The sequence below is a fragment of the Curcuma longa genome, chromosome 12 (assembly GCF_044706935.1).
Source record: "Curcuma longa cultivar G26 ecotype Majalengka, Jawa Barat chromosome 12, ITB_CL_G26_1.1, whole genome shotgun sequence".
Lineage (NCBI taxonomy): Eukaryota > Viridiplantae > Streptophyta > Magnoliopsida > Zingiberales > Zingiberaceae > Curcuma > Curcuma longa.
The window spans coordinates 9,624,329-9,644,787 of NC_133872.1; the positions used below are offsets into that span (position 1 = coordinate 9,624,329).

The window sequence follows — 20,459 nt, forward strand, 5'->3', positions numbered from 1 at the left end:
GGTTTGATTTTGAACCAATATGGTTTGATCTTGAACCAAATTTAAGATTATTAATTTGGATTTTGAATTAATAGATGTGGATTTTTGGTTCACAAACTAAATCCGTTAGAAATCTATAAATATTTCTCTAATGAAGAGAGATTTAACGGGTTAAAAACCAAAGGGTTAAATTTCTAATCTTTTCTCCTCTCCTCTTCTAGCCATCGGTCACACCTAAAAACTTGATTTGAACAATTTCAGAAGCATGAAGAAATATTTGGATTTTTGTTCAATTCAAAGAGATTGAAGTTTGCTAATGATGATAGTCTAATGAAATCTTGTAAAAATCTTGAAGAAACTTTGAGATATAATGACAGGTCAACCATTGATGGATAATGATCTATATATGGAGTTATCAATCTTGAAGCAATCTTTATATGTGGAAGCAAAACAGAGCATTAGATGTTTTATATTATATGTGGAAGGTCGATTGGGAGCCAGAAAATCACGATTTAGGGTCGTGCGAGAGGAAATAATCAGGATGGAAACCCTAAAAATTCATCGCTATTCTGAGATTTTGTTATAGTGTGATCCACCTGCCTTGATCAACCCGCTTGAAACTCCTCCAGTGCAATCATTAATCCAGCCCAGCCAGTTCCGCTAGATCCGCTCGGCTTATCTGACTTGACTAACTTGAGAGGTTTGCACAGCCTAATTCGATCCTTTTGGTTCACCCTACACACTTATAAGAGCAGTGAGATAAATGTCCAACTTACAGAAACTTAGCTTTAATGGCCAAGAGAGATGTTGGAGAAATTTAAGCTGAACAGAGCTTAACAAGTCCAAGTTGAACACTTACTACTCCACTTGAAGATTAAAAAAAGGCCAATGTGGTCAGAGTCACATCTAATGCTGCTAGAACCATAAATCAACTTTGATAAATACAATATGGGAGGAAGTGGGAGGACAACTGATGAAACATAATTAAGTTGATTATTACAGAATAAACTCGTTGAAGTAAATAAAATCAAACCTTGACGAAGCCGAGGTAATATCCTCCCCTATAATAACCAAAAATTTCAATCAACTGAATCCTGTAATTGAAGGAAGCTTGAAAATAATAATCACCCCTGCTTTATTATTACAGCCTTCAACAACACCTAAACTGTTTGTGTTGTCTCACAGTCGTTTCCAAAAGAACTGAAGCATGAGAGAATTTACAATACAAATTCACCACCCACAAGAATCTCATAATCAATGGTCCATATGATACTAGAAAATACAGGAAAGAATTGTATCTCGCAAGCAGGCCTGATGACTACCTAACAGTCAAAACGTACTTGTACAAGCCATTAATCTGAAGATGGGGGAGCAGTAGCAGCAGGTGGTGCAGCAACAGCTGGCTTATTTACAAGAAGAGGAGAGAGAGCCTTCACCACAATGCTCATATTGGGTCGAAATTCAGATTCGTATTGCACGCATAGTGCTGCCACTGCAGCCAACTGTATGAGCAAAGTAAAAAATTATTGCTACGTGATGAAGGCTATCCAAATTGTCCAAGAACAAGTAGAACGTAAACATGCAGAAGAAAGAAACCTTTGCAACTCCTTTTGGTGGATACTCTCCCTTCAGTCTTGGATCTATACATTGCTTTACTTTGTCTTCACTCAATCTTGGAGTGGCCTGTAAAGCAGAAAGGGAACACTATTAAGGATGGAACTAGTTGTTGACTGATTAGGATGCTAAATTTGAATATATAACATGGTATAAAATAATGCAACAGAGTGAATAAAACAGGCTAATTATTCAAAAGCCTCTAAAAAAATACAACATCTCCAGCTATCAAGAATGAATGAAAATTATTGATGTTAGACATGTATCTAGATCAAACTGCTATCAAAAAATTATCTAGATTGAACGCTCTAAGACCACAGCTGAAAAAAGAGGATGACACAATAGCTAAAACTTAGATGGGCTTGCAATAATCATGTAAAAAATTTAATCCACATCCTAGTGCTTGCAATATATAGGACAAGAAATGCAATACAATACAATGGATTTATATAGGGTCCTAATAGGAACCCACGTCTCTAGTAGAAAATTAGAGAAAAGGGGAAGGGAAATGATCACTTCGAGGAATTCGAGGACAAGTATCATTCTATGATTCTTGTGCAGCGACTAAAATTCCTTTGATGATGAAATGTACTGTGTTACATATTCATTAAAATGTTTCTAAGCATGCCAATATTTTCTTTTGTAAGAGCAACTTTTGCATTGAGCCTTCATTTTGTTTGTCCTCATTAAGTTATAAAAAAAGAATATTGTACCCCATGCCTCCATTGGGCAGTAGTAAGCGCACCGAAACACCTTGTGGGATTTTTTTTAGTAGAAGTGAGTTCGATAGTCTTGCTCCAAGGGAATTACTTGATGATGTCGATGATGGAAAAATATTTTTGCTTTATTCTCTTAAATGATGAAAGTAGATATTGTTGTAAATGATAAAGACTCAAAAAAGGTGACTTAAAATATAGGTATTGTGATGGTAGTGATAGATAAATTTCTTTTTACCATTATCAATGTGAATATCCTCATATGAATTACCTTTATAGCTATTTTGTTCTCTTTCTTCTTTTGTTTTCTCTTCCTCTCATGGTTTGAAATCTCATACCTTATCGAGCGAAATTGTCAAAATGTATCATTCCGGTAAATCACTGAAATTCGATGTCACTCATCACCAAGGTTCAAAATCTCGAGTTGTGTCATAGTTACGGTCTTTGACTACGCTCCGATGCATGGTGTCGATGATAAATTGGAGATTGAAGGAGGAAGGAAATGAAATAAAGGAAAGAGATATTGTCTTACCTGAGTGGTATTGAGTTTTGATAGTTTACTCGACTGATATGTTTCGACCATTTTGCTCGGCATGATATAAGATTTAAAACCATGCTCGTACAAATAATATCTCATTCCTATGCTATATCTGCTTCCTTCTTTAACTCTAATCCATTACTAACACTATGTATCAAAACACCGACACAATACCAAAACAATATCATTCTAGTCAAAGATAGAAACTTCGGCATGGCTCAAGATTTTGAACCTTGCTTCCACTAGTATTTTTTTCCCAATTGTACTCCAAACTTGTATTATCACAAATTATCTCATGTAATGAACAACTCATAACTTCATTATTTCTTCTTTCTTCTTTATAGATTTTTTCTTCTTGCAGTCTTGTAAAGGACAATGCAACTTTTAGGGTGTGAGGATGATATATCTTAACCCTCTTTTTGGACATAAAAAAAACCTCCAATAAAAGTGTGTAACTAACTACTAGTTTAATTTGGTTAAAGAGTTGAAGAAAATGATTGTGTTACTCTAGTACTATTGTAATTTATCGAATTTTGGATTACTCCTCATTTGCAATTGTCACACTCTTAAGGAATAAAATGGATGAGAAAACCCTCTACAAACTCCTTTTATGATACAAATCCATAACATGACTCGAATAATTGATATCATTAGAGAGCTTCCTTTCTAGATGCAAAAGTTATCTCCACCTTGGAGTCATTTGACATTGGCATGCTGTGTAAGAGTAAAAGACCTATAGCTCTCAAAATCAATCCAATAGGATCTCCACTTCTCTAATAAGAGAATTTATCTTCTGTCTCATACGTTCTTCAGTTTGTTGCCATATGATATCTACTTGCCATCATATTAGAAATGACCGAACATATTTTTTTTAATAATATTTTTTGTTCTTAATAACAAAAATAAGAAAATTATAAAGGAAACTTCTTTAAATAAAATCATAATCATGTTGGAGAGATTTAGGCTCAAGCTATTGATGACTCTAACACTAGACCACTGCTTTAGATGAAAATGATTGCATTAGAGTTGACAGTGATGGTTGTGGAGAGCTTATAATACCATGGCGGCGAGGAATCTCGCTCTAATACCATGGTGGCGAGGAATCTTGCTCTAATACCATGTTGATAAGAAGTTGCGTCCTAATTTATAGGAAATCAGAGAAAAGAATAAGGGGATATTCACTTCCACAGGATTGACCTCCAATTGCCAAAAAGACTTTTAATTCATAAAGAATTAATTCAATGATTTATTTCTTGATTATTAACCAAAGGGCTCCATGTTGATTTATAATAAAAAGACATAATAAATATCTCTTATTCTAAACAAAATAAAGTAATTGACTTATTCTAATTAAATTATTGTAAAGATAATAAGGTTAATAATTATAAGTTGAAAGAGTAACTTGAATAACTTTTTTTGGTGATTGTATCAGGTCCATGAATTCTCTGTTATTTCATGCTTCATACAGATAATTAATAACTTGAGTTAAAGGAAAAGGCATCCTTATCGGTTTTTCAAGTTGCAAAATCAGGCTTAAAACAACCATCATTTCTTAAGTTCATTATTGATCCTAAGACTATGTAGATTGAAACAAAATAGATATAATCAAGTGATATAAAATAGTAAGAATGAAGTTTTACCCAAGTGACCAGACTTTGTTGTCCTTTAGGCATTGTATGATCCACAGGTTTCCTACCGGTCAACAATTCCAAAAGAACAACACCAAAACTGTACACATCACTCTTCTGCGTCAATTGGCCAGTCATAGCATACCTACATATAATTGGAAAGATAGTATAATTAAAAGGCATAAAATATAATGTGTTATCATTTTGATCTGACTCATAAAGATAGAGTTCATTAGAACATTCATAAGCAAGTGAAATTCTACTAGTGTTACCCTTTCAACTTTGTCAAGAACAAACAGCTACAACAATGATTCCTCATCCATTAATTTCATTAAGCTTTATAGCACCTCTGTCAAAATTAAAGCTCGACAGCACACAAATTTTAGTGACTTTATGCCACACTAAATATTCTGAGCTATCTAATTTTCTAAATGTAGAAAAGGTAAGAAATCTAAAAATACAAGACTATTCCAGTACACATACAGAATTCAACTGCCCTATGTTGGCTATCCACGACTATTAATTTAGCAATAGATGATTTACATTTTTTAAAGAAATATTTTCACAATCTGATCACCCAATGATCATACCAAAATCAGTAATCATCCAGTGAATAAATGTTAAGGCCTTTTTCGCAAGACCAATACAGTTTTGTAATTTATAAATAGAGAACTTCATAATTTACACAATCAAGAAAGTATCATCCAAGCACATTCACATAAAAACATTCTTTGTTTTTTGATGATTATGCTCATTAGGGGGTAATTAAATATGGCAGACAAGTTAAATACTTCTCAAATAACTGATTACCAAAAACTCTAGCTGTAAAAAAGATACAATAAGAGTAGCAAAAGTACATGCTTCTTGAATAGCACATCAGTACGTGTCTTGAAATGCAACTTAAAGATTAACCAGCTATAAAAAGATTCATTGTACTTGAGAGGACAAGCATTATCCTAAGAATCTAGTCAAAGGATCATGCTGATCGAGGCTGCCTTGAAGCAGGGCAAGGTTAGATGAAAGAAAAACTTTAGTGGACTATGTTCGCAACCACCAGGTAGTTCTACATGCACCACATTTTCCTAGGCATGCAGTTGAGAACACCAAGCATCATTTCTGGACAAGCATAAATAGTTAAATATAACCATGCAGTAAAAAATATTCAGGTCAAGTAATTACTCTGGTGCATGGTAACCGAAGGTTCCTAACACTCGAGTAGAGTGAAGACGAGCAGCCATGTCAGGTGCCTGATTTGAAAGGTTAAAATCTGCAATTTTGGCTCTGAAGTCCTCAAATAGAAGAACATTACTTGATCTGATATCACGATGTATTACAGAAGGTTGAACCTTCTCATGTAGATACTCAAGTCCCTTCGCAGCATCAACAGCTATTCTAACTCGTTGCATCCAATCTAGCACTGGACCAGGTTGTGCACCTTGGACTCCCTTTCTGCCTGAGTTTAGTGCATAGATGAAATTTTTATCATTTTTATGTATAATACCTGTCTGATAGTCAAGGATTCAGATACTAGTCTTATATTAGCTTAGGCGCATGGTCAGGCTACTACAGTCAGGTAAATGCAAACTGTACAAAGCAATACCATTTTGTAAAAGTGCGATAGAGCTCATTCTATCTCAATTGACTAGACATTTAGCAGATGATTAATATTTAGCAAGCACATAGTGGACCACTACACTTGTCAATGTTGGACTATATGTAAGCACCTAGTCTTCAGCAAATTTTGAATCAAAAACAATATCTACTTCTATGGTTCTTTGAGGAGACTGGTATATGAATCCATCTAAAGAAGTAACTGAAAAAGAACAGCAAAGTTGACAAAGTAGCAAACAAATGCCATAGCCATACCATGCAAAACATCATGTAAAGAGCCCATAGTTGCAAATTCATAGGCCAACAGACGCATATTTCCTTCCACACAGTACCCCAGCATCTCAACAAAATTTTCATGCTTCAATCTGGATACAGTAGCAACCTGAAAACAAAAATAAATACAGAAAATTATTGGATTAGATAATGATGCTGAATGGGCATCCAGGTGTCAACATGCCAAACCCAGCTTTCTAAAAAAGTGAGCAAAATTAAACATTCATCATGTGTGAAAGATAACCTGAGACAAAAATTCATTTGAGTCATCTTCAGAAGCATCAAGCTTCTTCACAGCAACATGCTTCCCATTGTCTAGAATTGCAAAGTACACCCTTCCATATGACCCTTCCCCTACCAAACACTTTGAGCCAAAATTATCAGTCTTCTGTTTCAGTTCCTCTAATGATAATGCAGACAACTGAATAACTGGTGGTCCCTTTGGTATGACATTTTTAACAGGAGAAGAATACTTTGCGCCTGTCGGCGGTCCTGGAATAATAGGAAACAGGGTTGCATTATACAACAATAGATACAAAATCCTCTCCACTAGATAACAAATTAAAGAGTCCATGTTTAGTGTTAAAGGGACATTATGATGTTGCATTTCAATTAAATAAAAAAAACAAAAAGGAAGAACAAAGAAAATGAGAAGACAAATAAAGAAATAAAATATTAAGGGTTATTGAAGTTGGCTATCAAAAAATACAATGACAAGAGGTTAATCATCAAAGAGGAAATTCTTATGCCCCTTAACACAAGAACTGCAAATAAAACAACTATTTAGGATCTGCTACAAGGATCTAACACTGCCATTGCATTCTTGTAAGGCTATATTCCTAAAAATGTTTGTTAAGATTGATTAACCACTTAGTTCAATAGCTTTATCTACTAGGGAAGAGACCAATTTATATATTATATTCTTAACCCCCCCCCCCCCCCCCCCCCCCCTCCCCACAGGTGGGTTGGTGAAGACATTTTTGGCCAATCATATTCAAGGCAACTAAGCGTAGCTCAAATAATGATTAAATAAGAAAAAATAGGTTGGTGACTAATAGATTCTATATTTGGAAAGGTTAAATTGATTAGAGTAAAAAGTGCAAGCTAGAGAGACTAAAGAAAACAATAATCGATGTATCAAAAATATTTTTTTACTAATGATAAAACTATGCATAAAGCTCAATGAAAGAATAAGATTCATATTAGATATATCAAATAGTGAGACAAATATGACTTGATGATAGATGATACATGATTATCATCATTATCTGAGATTAACAACTAATTATTCATTGATACTAGTGTTTTTTTATCATTTATAGCAACTCCAAATATCTATCTTAACATTTCCATCTCTATAAGGCTAACCTTTTTTACAAGATCATAAATTATTAACTATATTTACTTAGAAAGCATGTTCAATAGTATTTCTTTAAGGCATATGCTGAGAAGAATTATAATAGTATTATTAATATCATCCAAGTTCTTCCCATGGATTGAATGTGATCTGCATATAGTTGAAATATGAAAACAAAAATGTTAGTACTAGTTGCAAAGATGATCTAATGGTTCTGCCAACATTGGCAACAAGCAATAATCTAATTTGATCACTTTGGTTGTACACAGGTTAGGTTATTTCTTTTGTAAATGAGAGTGAATACTGGAGCTATTAATCTAATGGAAATACATGAGTGGATAGTTTGGTTGGTTAATAGTATTTGCTTGAACCCACATCAGGATCATGTAAAGATGATATTTTCTTGAATGTGTTGTAACTCATATCCTCAAATTCTATCCCATGCCACATATCTGAGGTAGAAGCAAGAAAAGAATAGGTAACTAAAGATCAAGTTCAGAAAAGTACAGGCTACGAATTCATCCCAAATGCAATTTCATTGTGATATTGCACATAACAGAAAACAATAAATTAAAGAGGAGGTAAAACTGAATAGAACTATTGTTTCTATGCAATAGAATCTTATGTCTTCATCAACACTATGATTTTCTCTCTTTTCTTTATTTATCATTTGTTTGCAACAGCTGCACTTTTCTGCTGAATCTGTTAGAACTGCAAATTATTTTAAAATTTTAGAAAAGAGGCACAACTCTGATGCAAAACCTAAATGGCTACTTCTATCATAATTCAAATTTTGTATTTTGTATTCATGCAGTTATAATTAACATCATGTGAAAAAAAAATAGTAATTGCAAATCCAAGGCAAGTTGTAAAACTCAACAATGATCAATATTGTTTAAGGGAAAATACAAACGTAATTGGAAGGGGGGAAATGAAGAAAAGATTTTGTTGGTTAATTATGATATTACTTTTACATAAGCCAGGCTTCGTAAAAGTGACTGATTATTATATAAGTTTACAAATGTAGCAAATTGTGGTCTTCTATAACAACCATTTCGACCTCATGTTGTCACAATAGCTTGACTGCAACAGCCATTGTGGAGTCATCGAGCACAGTTGTAGTAGGGCATCTAAAACCTTAAATTGGTTCTACTAATACTTCTTTCTTCCAATTGGCTGCAACAACCCTTCCCTTGCATACTCTGATGATTTTCACCTCCCTAGGCACAATCTACTTCTTCATTTGCCATAATTCCACTGTCATCTTCCTCCTGCTAGCATCATATGCATGGCTTACCTCCTCTTCCAAGCTTGTTGCCTAGCCTCCTTTGTGCTTGCTGCTAGTCCAGCACCTAGACCTGTTGTCAATGCCCCTTCAAGCCAACAGCTCACTTTCCTTCATCTATCCCTCCATGTTCATTATCTCTCCTCTATCCCCTCTAAAGCATGTGTTTTTTTCATAGATTTGTGGATAGATTCATAACAATAATATCTCCACTTGTATGTGGCGATGACATATGTAGAAGACCACGATATTTTGGAGGTTTTGGGACAGGTTACTTGCATTGTAAAAGTTGGTGCATTATATCTTTGACACACTTTGTCAATACAATTCGCAATGATGTAATCTTGTTGCAATATTTTATGCAATTAAACCTTCTGCTAAGTTATTCAGAAGACAAAACATTTTGGAATATCAACTTGATGAATTACTAAAGTAGAATGAAAACAAAATTACACTCTGAGATTGATAAGAAAGATAGGGTTTGATTATCTCCATCTTCTATTGCTTCTTATGTTCTAGATATCTGTGTTCAGTGGGTCAAGATATCAGCTATCTCCAGTGGCTCTCTTGTCTGATATTGAAAAAAGGATAGTAACAGACATTAACTCCAGGTCAAACTACTCTTTTGTCAGTTGCTTCTTGCTATTCATAAGAGTTGAGCTATTGACCCAAACCATCTAAGTTATCTCTAGTATGCAATGATAGGATGGATGGTAATTAGCCAACAAGTATTATAAGACTTCTGAATGTCACAGGAAACATTTAGCTAAAAAATAGAACAATACTGCAAAATTGCAGAGAGAAGAATAATGTCAATAATCTAAACATGTTCCAGTTGAACTATCAATTACATATGTAAACCACCTACTTTCCCTGTTGCTAATGGTAAATTTAGTCGAATATGAAGCTGAAAATAGCAAGAGAATGATTCTACTCCGTTAAGATATAAATGGGTAATAAATCAAGAATGAGTTCTCTTTGACATTAAATCTGCACTATTAGACAATTGACTATGATGTTGCTAATTTGAAGTGGAGAAGTAACCATAACAACAAAAGGGAACAAAGAAAACATTTTGTTAAAAAATATTGCATGAAACAAACAAAGGAACAGTCCATAGGACAGATAGAAACAAAAGGAAAATCATGCCTTGGGGGAAACAATCAGAAGGTAGGTACAGATAGATCAAACAGGCTGCTCTTTGTTCAACCTATACTATCTATTTGACATTACCTATTGTAGAACTCAATAAGAAACTATCAAAATTTAAGAAAATGGTATGTTTGTTGGATTATTTATATCCCACTTTACCTATCTCATTAAGAGGTGTGAAGCAAAGCGCATTTATGCTCAATAACTTTTATGTTTTTCTTCTAAAAAAACAATTTGTTTAAAACTGAGGAATGGAGCTTAAGCACACAAGAAGAAAATATTCCAAATTGCCCATTTTGACATAATCAAAGCATCCAGACATTTAGATATAATTACATTTAAAAGACATAGAATTTTAAAAATCAATTATAAAGGTGAAAGTCACCACAAACAACCTACCACTTGCGTTATTAGTCGGGTTCTTCTTGTATTCATCCTCATGGACATCATGAGACTCATTCACCTGAAAAGAACAACAAAACCAATGCCGAACTTTACTCATTTTCTGCTATCTCTCCTATGTTACACGCGTACCCTGATGCAACAAACAAATCATAAAGTAAAGATAATAGTACATGTACCACATGATACAGAAGAAATCATATATATGCCCTTTTGACAAACGGAATGCTTTATTTAAAACCCGATGAAGAACACAACGATCTTCTCAGAATGAGAAGTTAATAAAATGTTGGAAAATGCAGATCAATCTGATGGGAGAAAAACTAGAAAATTATGAAATGCGTCGCAATTTGATAACCAATATTTTGACGTTTTATTTTGGACTCATACTTGACGTTTTAACCCTCTCGTGTGCTTAAATTCATATTTATATCATATTTCACAAGCAATGATTTATTTTGAGTTGTATTTCAAATCCTTTCTAATTGATAGCATTTTTATTGAAAGATGAGTGCATTTTGTTTTGTAGGGCATCAGAAGAGAAATCAACCGAAGTTCTAGACATGTACAAAGGGGAACACAGTCTGGCCGTGTCCTTTGTTGGAACCCAACCAAACGCTTACTTCAGTAGTCCACACGGCCTAGTCATGTCCCCTAACACTAACTTCATCCAACAAAGCAATCTCCGACCATTTCCATCATCATCGGCACCTTAAGGAAAAGGGATTCCCTTCTTCATCGAGGGAAGCATCCGCAAGCTCTTGGGATTCCGTAGCTCGATCCATCTCTCATCCATAAGTCATCTCCATCTCACCCTGATTGGGAAGGTTCTCTCACGAGAGAACGAATCACTTGTGGAGGAGGAGAAGATGTGGAGATCTTCTACCTACTTCACTTCCACAAGTTCACCTCCGACCGAGAAGTAGGCATAGAGATCTTCCGCCTCTTCTTGTCTGCAAGCTCCATCCATCTCCATCATCGGAATCCTTCATTCACAAGGTCTTGACCCAATTGGGAGAGGCACCATAATCCCACATCTCCATCACCGGAATCCACCGCCATTTGTAACACTTAGTTTTCTTTAGCTCTTTCATTTACAATGTGCTTGATTTAATTCCCCTTACGCTATGTTTACTTTTGTTAGTGCATTTCAATATGTTTAATTATGCAATGCTTATTTCCTTTGAATGCTTTAAATTTCTATTATTCATTTAGATTGCAAGTAGGTTAGATTAGATTAGGATGTATTACTGTATGTTTTCGTTAATTCCTTTGCAATCGTAGTTTAGTGTTCGTGTTTGTAGTTTAGCAAATTTCCATTTCTTTTACTTGCATTGTTTTCAATTCACCATTCATAGCATTCAAATCGTAAAACACAAACTTCCATTTGTTAACTAAATCTTGAGATTGTCATTCACCGTTGCATTTTTTGAAAGACGATTCGAATTATCCTATACTACACTAGAATAGGGGGTTCGATAATTAAATTTTAATTGTAGTACGAAATACGATTTATCAAATTTTGACACCGTTGTTGGGGAATGCTAATGGTGCTTGATAATCTTAGGATTGTTCTTTGAATTTTGCTATTTTTCTATTTTATTTTTTCTATTCAGCATTTTTTTTTGCCTCTCTAAAGGATCAACATTCACAGCCTTGCCGTGAATAACACCCTATTTTGACCAAATTCAAACATTGAGACCACTTTTTAAATTTTTTAAAATTCATTTTATTTTTCGATGGTGGCCTCATAATTTCTAAAATTTATTTGGGTGCTTTAATTCTCTTATATTCATGTGTTTTGTCTTGTGTATTTCCTATATCTTTGGTCTTATTTGCTTTCAATATTTCAGTGTAAGACTAGAAAATTTCTTTTGTAAGCGAACATGGATGTCTATTTTCAGTAATTTGGAAGCGTTAATGAGGTTTATGTTTCTAGTGTTGAGCAGCATAGTATGAAGAGTAAATTGGACGAGTTAATTTCTCTGTGCAGACAAATAGTGGTGAACCAATCTCAACAGCAGACAATGCAACCAGAGCAAGCAATGAGAGCGATATTTGTAGTGTTGTCAAATAGGCCAACCTGTGGCGGCACAGGTCGGCCTGCAAGAAATCTATCACATGACAGGGCTAGCCGACCCAGCATTTTAGCGAGCTAGGAAATTTCCAACCCAACCCAATCTATAGCAGGTTGCAAGTTAGGCGGGTCAACCCACGAGTCTGTTAAAAAATTAAAAAATATAGAAAAAATTAAAATTTTTAAGTTTAGGTTATGGTTTAGACGGGTCAAGCCCACTAGCCTATTGAGTTTTCTACTTTAATTTTAAATTTTGAAGGAAAAAAATTCTCAACCCGTATGTCAACCCAAACCACATGTGTCAACCCAACTCACTTAAATTATTTGGCAGGGCAGGCAAACCTAACGGGCCCAACCTAAATTGACGGCTCTAAATGTTTGTTATATTTGTGTTAGTCCATTCCATCCAACTGATTAATATCCTACCCTGCAACAAGATGATGGGTATGTCTTCACTAATCAGATAGTGGCAATAGACAATGTTTTTTCCCTTAAACCTAAGTACTACTAACACCAACATCATGATATGTATGATCCATTGCTAGTACCTATATTCCTAATTAGAGAGATCATCCAACTGAGTACTATCAATCCCAACAATAAGACATGTGTAATTCTTTGCCCAATGACTATATTCCTGGTTGGAGATATCATTCAAATCTTATGTATGGGGGCACACAACAACAGATTACTGAGCAATATCAAAGTGAGAGCAAGTTGGATAAGTTAGCTTCTCTTCTCAGCCAATCGATCGCACATTTTCTAGCATACCAAAGGCCACTTGAATTTTAGAATGACCGAATGCCTAGCGGACCGCAGATGTTCCAATAGATCGAGCCAACTCTCTAGGGAGAATTCAAAGACTTCAGTGTAGAAACTCCTACTCCCAGTCAAATAGAGACTCCATCGCAAAAACTAGAAGAGCTTATATAGCAACTACTATTACAACAACATCAATTAATATTGCAAACGTAGTAACAAGCGACCCCATAATCACCAGTTCTAGCAGATAACTAATGCATCAATACAAGTAGATCAACTTGCATTATCTATCAGCCAGCTACAATCACAAGACTCCAATTAGCTTCCCTCAGAAGATTATAGAGTTCGCGATAATACTTTCTCCAATTCTGAGAGTCTATTTGATTTTTCTATTTACTTGTGTCGCAGTTTTGATGATGATGGTGCATGCAAAATTATGAATGAAAATATTATTATTACAGATATTATTGTTGATGATAATGTATATAAAATTCTTGATGAAGTTGCTAATGTTCCAAATATTGATGATAATGTTTGTGTTGCCAACTAAACCTGCTTGCAGTTTAGTTGTAGATGAAAGTATAGGAATTTATGCAATGGAAACAATGTCCACAAAATTCCTTCGTTCAGTTGTGCAACCACCGAATCACTTGAGGTGGGCATACTTAGAGGAGAATGAACAGTTGCCGACTATCATTGACTAAAATCCTCAATCTGATCAAAAAAAGTTGTTAAATATTTTGAGGTGACAAACAAAAATGATGAGTTGATTCCCACACGAGTGCAGAATAACCAGAGACCCTTGGACTTGACAATTCCATTTGAGCTGATGTGGATACCTCCTATTATGCAGTAGGAGCAATTCTTACTCAGAGGATTAGGATAGCACTTCACAATATCTATTATGCCTCAAAGACACTTGATCCTGCGCTAACTCTAAAATTCATATTGAAGAAGGCTCTAACTTCAATTGCAATCACCAAACCCCCATAGTGGATACTTAAATTGAACCATCTCTAACGCCAGGCAATAAAGAAAAAATGGTGGAGGGAGCGATGCTTGTCTCAACTCAAATTATTCCACCCCAGGCTGGATATTGCAAATCATCTTCAACCATCTGGAAGAACCTTCAAGGGGATGATGATGGAAGGAGCGGAGCTTAACGATGCTATCTACCACCTGAAGAAGACCCTCACCTCTATTCGAATCATCCCACTCCCAGATTGGCTATTACTATTGAACCGCCTTCAACCGCCAAGAACTAAAGGGGAGTTCATTCCTTCTTTTTTTCTCTTTCGTGCTTTTCTTTATCTTAGTGTTTGTGTATTTGCTTTTCTTTGTTGCTTTGTTTTTCAACTATGCACTTGGTTTAGTTTTGTTTACATTTCTCTATGTGTTTCCACATAGCACTTTGAGAATCATAAAAGTTTTTTAAATTTAACCGTCGAGTTTTGAGATCATTTAACATGTATGAATACTTTGCTTGCATGTTGTCGGTTAGCGTGGCGATAAATTCTACCTTGATTGATTAAATTTGATAGTCATATTTACCTAGTGAGGTTCTTAGCTATACTTATTTTTTATCCTCTTTGTATATGAGTTGCACTCATGACATTTAATACTCTAGAATTTGTTTTGCTTCTTTTTGAGACTACATTATTGTACGCATGCATGAATGTGATAAAGGTCATCTTTTCTTGTTCACTTTTTGAGGTTTCTTCTTCCTTAGTTACTAGGAGAATAATCCACTTATACCTTCATTGTTCATTATATTTTCCTTGTGATACTTTCATTGGTCTATTCTTTTCTCTATCCTGTGATGAGAGTATCAGTTGATTTCATGATTGATTACATTGTTCGAGACGGTCAAGTTTGGTGTGGAAGAAGAAATATAAGTTTCCAAAATGAAAGACGGGAAGGTTGTGGTATGCACCATGACTGTGCGCCATTTTGTGTATTTTATGGCAAAAAGATGTCCACACAGGGAAACACGGGTAAGCCATGTTGATCACTGATAACAAGCAATTTGACGTATTATTTTATGTTTCTATTTGATATTTTTAATCCTCTTATATGCTTAATTTAGTATTTATATCATATTTCATGAGTAAGACTTTATTTTGAGCTTTATTTTAAATCCTTTCTAATTGATAATTTTTTTACTAAATTGTGAGTGTATCTTGTTTTGTAGGGAATCAACAGAGATATCAACCATGCCCAAATGCAACTCTAGAGGGGAACACGGTCTGGTCATGCCCCTCACTGAACTCAATAAGATGGCCACTCCAACAGCCAACACGGCTTGGTTGTACCCCATGGCACGGCTGTGGCGCGTATGATGTTGGTTCACTTAAGAGGCTGCTTCATCTCTTGGGAAGAGAAGCAATCAATTCCAGATCCGATCGGGAGCTTCTTCCTCATCCCATCTCACGCCATCCACGGCAAAGAAGATACAAAAGGGGATTCCCATCGTCATCTCCTCCATTCCATTCCACCACCGGCGAGCCAGCTCTATCCATCGAAGAGAAGAGATGAAAGGAGATTCCTATTGTCATCTCCATCTCAGACAGTCATCTCCATCACTGAAACCTCAAGGAAAGGGGATTCCTTTACTTATCGAGGGAAGCATCCGCAAGGATCTTGAATGGAGGGATTCCTCCAGCCAAAGCTTCTCCACTGCAAGCTCTCGGGTTTCCTGAGCTCGATCCGCATCATCCATCTCCAACAAACCAAAGACGCCACTTGTAGAGGAGAAGAAGGCGTGGGGATTCCTTGCCTCCTCTCATCCGCAAGCATCAATCTGCATCATCCATCCCGATCGGAGGAAACTCCATCTTTATAGCTTAGCTTCATGTAGTTCTTGTGCTTGGAATATGTTTGGTTAAATTCCTTTTACATTACTTTTACTTTAGTTAATGCATTTCATTATGTTTAATTTCTACAATGCTCGTTTCATTTGAATGTTTTAAGTTCTATTATTCATTTGGAATGCAAGTAGATTAGATTAGATTATAATGTCTTGCTTTGCATTTTCGTGAATTCCTTTATGATTGATTGCAGTTTAGTGTAGATATGATTTCATTACTTGCATTGTTTTCCATTCATTGTTTTTAGCATTAGAAACTTCAAAACCAAACCCTCATTTTCAACCAATTGATCTTGAGATTATCACTTGCCACAACATTCCTTGAGAGACGATCTGAGTTGCCCTATACTGCACTAGAATAGGGTTTGGTAATTAAATTATAACTGTAGTACGGCATACACGTTATCAATCACCACGGTCAAGCCGTGCCCCATCCCTAAACCCTAAATCCCGTGATGAGAGGAGTGATCACAAAAGAACACAATCAGGCCATGTTGACCACCACGGTCGTGTCGTGTCACATTTTGTAAGTGTCATGTTTAAGGGATCTTTGTGTTGGAATGTATGGAACTGCAATAAAATGGCACCAATGAGAAATTAATAAGAATAATATATATATATATATATGTCATGCATTTTGATTTGAAATGTGATAACTTGTCTGTACCCATCGATTTAGCATTGTCATTGGGAGACTCACTAGTCAAGAGCTTATGAGGATATGCATTAGGGAGAAGTTATAGGTAGTGTGTTTGCATGTCATTAAGGAAGTTGAGTGTTGAAAGTTTGGGTGAGCTTTGCGCATATTATTTGATTGTATTCATCATGATGATCATTCCAATGCTCTCATATTCTCTTTAGTTTCTTTTTTTTTAACTATCTTCCTTGTTACAACTCCAAGCAAGTCTTTTTGATTTATGCATGTGTATGTTTATTGTAGCAGAGAGTAAAAAATAAATAAACATATGGTGATGCAATGTAGTGAGTAACATTAAGTGAAAACTCCACCTTGCTAATGTTTTATGAGAGCGAGAGCAAAACTATTTACCTTGTGAGACTATTTATTATTTATTCAAGTTGATTGAAATCACCATACTTATTGACTTATATAAGAATTGGATTCATAAATGTGTTAATCCTTGTAAAGTTGATAGTCCTAAGAAAGTATCTTTTACGATCTTCGAAGTGTTGATTGAGAATCGATTGGTAGATGAGTTTTTAGTTGCTTTCTAATTTTGTTTATTTGCCCGAGACATGCAAAGAATAAGTGTGGGGATTTGATATTTTAATATTTTAACATTTTATTTTGCACTCATACTTACGTTTTAATCCTCTCATATGTTTAAATTCATATTTATATCATATTTCACAAGTAAAGATTTATTTTGAGTTTCATTTTAAACTCTTTCTAATTGATAGCATTTTTACTGAAATATGAGTGCATCTTGTTTTATAGGGCATCAGAGGAGATCAACCCAAGTTTCGGACATGTATAGAAGGGAACACGGCCTAGCAGTGTCCCTTGTTGGAACCCGACCAAACGCTTACTTTAGTAGCCCACACAGCTTGGTCGTGTCCCTTGGCACAGTCGTGGTGCGTGTGATGCTGGTTCACTTAAGCAACCGGTTCATCTCTTGGAAGCATCACGCAACCATTAGGGATCTTCTTCCTCACACTGTCTATCTCCATCCGATCTCCATAGCCCTCTCCCAATCGAGAGAGGCGCTACCTTAATCTACAGAAGTGATCTCTGGTCATCTCCATCATCGCTGGCACCTCAAGGAAAGGGGATTCCTTTTCTCATTGAGGAAAGTATCCGCGAGCTCTTGGGATTCCAAAGCTCGATCTATCTCTTATTTGCAAGTCGTCTCCATCTCACCCGGATTGGGAAGGTTCTCTCGCGGGAGAACGAATCACTTGTGGAGGAGGAGAAGATGTGGAGATCTTCCACCTCTTCACTTCCGTAAGCTCATCTCCGACCGAGAAGTATGCATGGAGATATTCCGCCTCTTTTTGTCCGCAAGCTCGATCCATCTCCATCGTCGGAATCCTTCATCCACAGGCTCTCGACCTGATTGGGAGAGGCGTCACCATCCCACATCTCCATCACCAGAATCCACCTCCATTTGTAATACTTAGTTTTATTTAGCTCTTTCGCTTGTAATGTGTTTGGTTTAATTCCCCTTACGTTATGTTTACTTTTGTTACTGCATTTCAATATGTTTAATGCAATGCTTGTTTCCTTTGAATGCTTTAAATTTATGTTATTCATTTGGATTGCAAGTAGGTTAGATTAAATTAGGATACATTATTTTATGTTTCTGTTAATTTCTTTACAATCGTAGTTTAGTGTTCGTGTTTGTAGTTTAACAAATTTCCATTTCTTTTACTTGCATTGTTTTCAATTCACTGTTTTTAGCATTCAAATCTTAAAACACAAACCCCCATTTGTTAACTAAATCTTGAGATTGTTATTCCCCATTGCATTCTTTGATAGGCAATCCAAGTTGTCCTATACTACACTAGAATAGGAGTTCAATAATTAAATTTTAATCATAGTATGATATATGATTTATCAGTGACAATAGGTTACAATTAAGATAGTTTTTAAAAAGGCCATCATAGTTTATTGTGGAGATAATTGAAACAAGCCATCCTGCCAGATCCCCAAACTCTGTCGTTGCCTAATAGTGCTAACACTAACAGGAATTTTATATGGCAACAAAGCCTCGTCCTTTTCTTTTTCAATCTGGACATGTACCTCCATCATGCAGAAGAACTTCAACTGCTGATGAAACACAAAAATCGAAATACTATGTTCGCTAACGATGACTGATTGACTTCCAAGGTACTTATACCCCACGACGCCCTCTACCGAATTCCAGCAACCAACAGAAGAATCTCTACCGCATTCTCCAGCCAAAGGAAACAAAACCAATATAATAAAACAAGATCAGACCTGAGAGCTAAGAAGCTAACCTTGACAGGGAGTTAAGGCACCGAAATATCGTTAAAAGTTCGCATCAGCAGAAAAGCGTAAAATACTCAGCAAAAAAAAAAAAGCTTAAAACAAGTCATCTTAACCGAGAGCGTATCCGGATCAACCGCGGAAATTTGATGCTTCCGATCAATTGAGAATTACATCGACATAACTACTGAAGGAAGAGAAGAGACTGTACCTGGGATCGGAGAACTCGCGGCAAGAAGTAGGATTAGGATATAATTTCTCCTGAGCGTGGAGATATGGGGGAAGCGAGGAGGATCGCGGAAGGATCGAGAGCGAGGAGGATGGCGGAAGGACGACGGAAGAAAGAACAGAGAGGGGGACGGTGGAATCGTCAAGCATATGAATGCCGCGTTAAAACGGAAGAGGAGACGCGTGAGGATGTTGGGTGGGATGCGTACGTCGGTCATGTGGTGTAATTGGAACGCAATAAAGAAAAGGAAAGGAAAGGAAGCGGCGTGATGTTTCTTTCCGTTTGGTTTTGTTGCTTTTTAGGCCCGGTTGTTGCCGACCGGACATAGATAACGGACCACGTGCGAAATTGGATGCGCGCTGTATAATAATGTTTTTTTTTATAAAAACACCCTTTTAAAATAATATTTTTAAAAAATATTAAATAGTAAGTCTTTCAAAATTTGATATTTAAAATACTATTCAACTATAGGATTGAATGGTCAACTTAATAACTCAACCGGTCGCCTAAATCCGATCGATTATTTTTTTAATATTAGAAAAAAAAATCACAATTCAATTTAGGTCATTTCTACTCTGCCGCTAATCTATCGGGACTTCTACCATCCATGAAATTGATTGACGGACTCATCTTCGTTCATTTGGATAGTTTGGAGTTGATTTAGAAGAAAATCTTTCTTAGCCGTTCTTAAGTCGGTTGAACCTTCGTGTTAAATGGTCTAATTTTACTCAATTATTCTTGAATTAAACCATATTAAGTGTTATAGTAATCCTTTGCATTTGCTTGGTATTCTTTTTCTATATCACTTGACCACAAACCGAAATTGATTAGTTCACCATTGGAGTCTCTTGATAGGTCGAAATCTACTTTGATGATCATCTAATTTTTTATTACGTTGATTAGGTAATATTCTATCCTACCCTACTAATAGGTAAAGTTATTATCCTCAAAAAGAGGAGGACAACTTGTATGTACCCTTCTTGCAAAGTTATTTAGATAAAG

At 35.7% G+C, this 20,459-nt stretch overlaps 1 protein-coding gene across 1 annotated transcript; it reads right to left on the reverse strand.

The window, feature by feature from the left end:
* Nucleotides 1-1,132: 1,132 nt before the first annotated feature.
* On the reverse strand, nucleotides 1,133-19,614 carry LOC141842760 (PTI1-like tyrosine-protein kinase 3). The gene is made up of 8 exons (XM_074730775.1): nucleotides 19,440-19,614; nucleotides 10,553-10,688; nucleotides 6,604-6,851; nucleotides 6,342-6,468; nucleotides 5,655-5,928; nucleotides 4,488-4,620; nucleotides 1,576-1,662; nucleotides 1,133-1,481 (listed from the first exon to the last, which is right to left on the reverse strand). Exons 2-8 carry the CDS (start codon nucleotides 10,653-10,655, stop codon nucleotides 1,332-1,334), a joined length of 1,122 nt encoding a protein of 373 aa, XP_074586876.1. The 5' UTR covers nucleotides 10,656-10,688; nucleotides 19,440-19,614; the 3' UTR covers nucleotides 1,133-1,331.
* Nucleotides 19,615-20,459: the final 845 nt, after the last annotated feature.

Bases quoted from the DNA above. Each gene is read 5' to 3' on its own strand.
- LOC141842760 (XM_074730775.1), bottom strand. From the start codon at position 10,655: ATGAGTAAAGTTCGGCATTGGTTTTGTTGTTCTTTTCAGGTGAATGAG. The intron at 6,469-6,603 runs GTTATCTTTCAC...TTTTGTTTTCAG, and splicing joins CAAATGAATTTTTGTCTCAG to GTTGCTACTGTATCCAGATT. The intron at 1,482-1,575 runs GTTTCTTTCTTC...TTGCTCATACAG, and splicing joins CACCAAAAGGAGTTGCAAAG to TTGGCTGCAGTGGCAGCACT.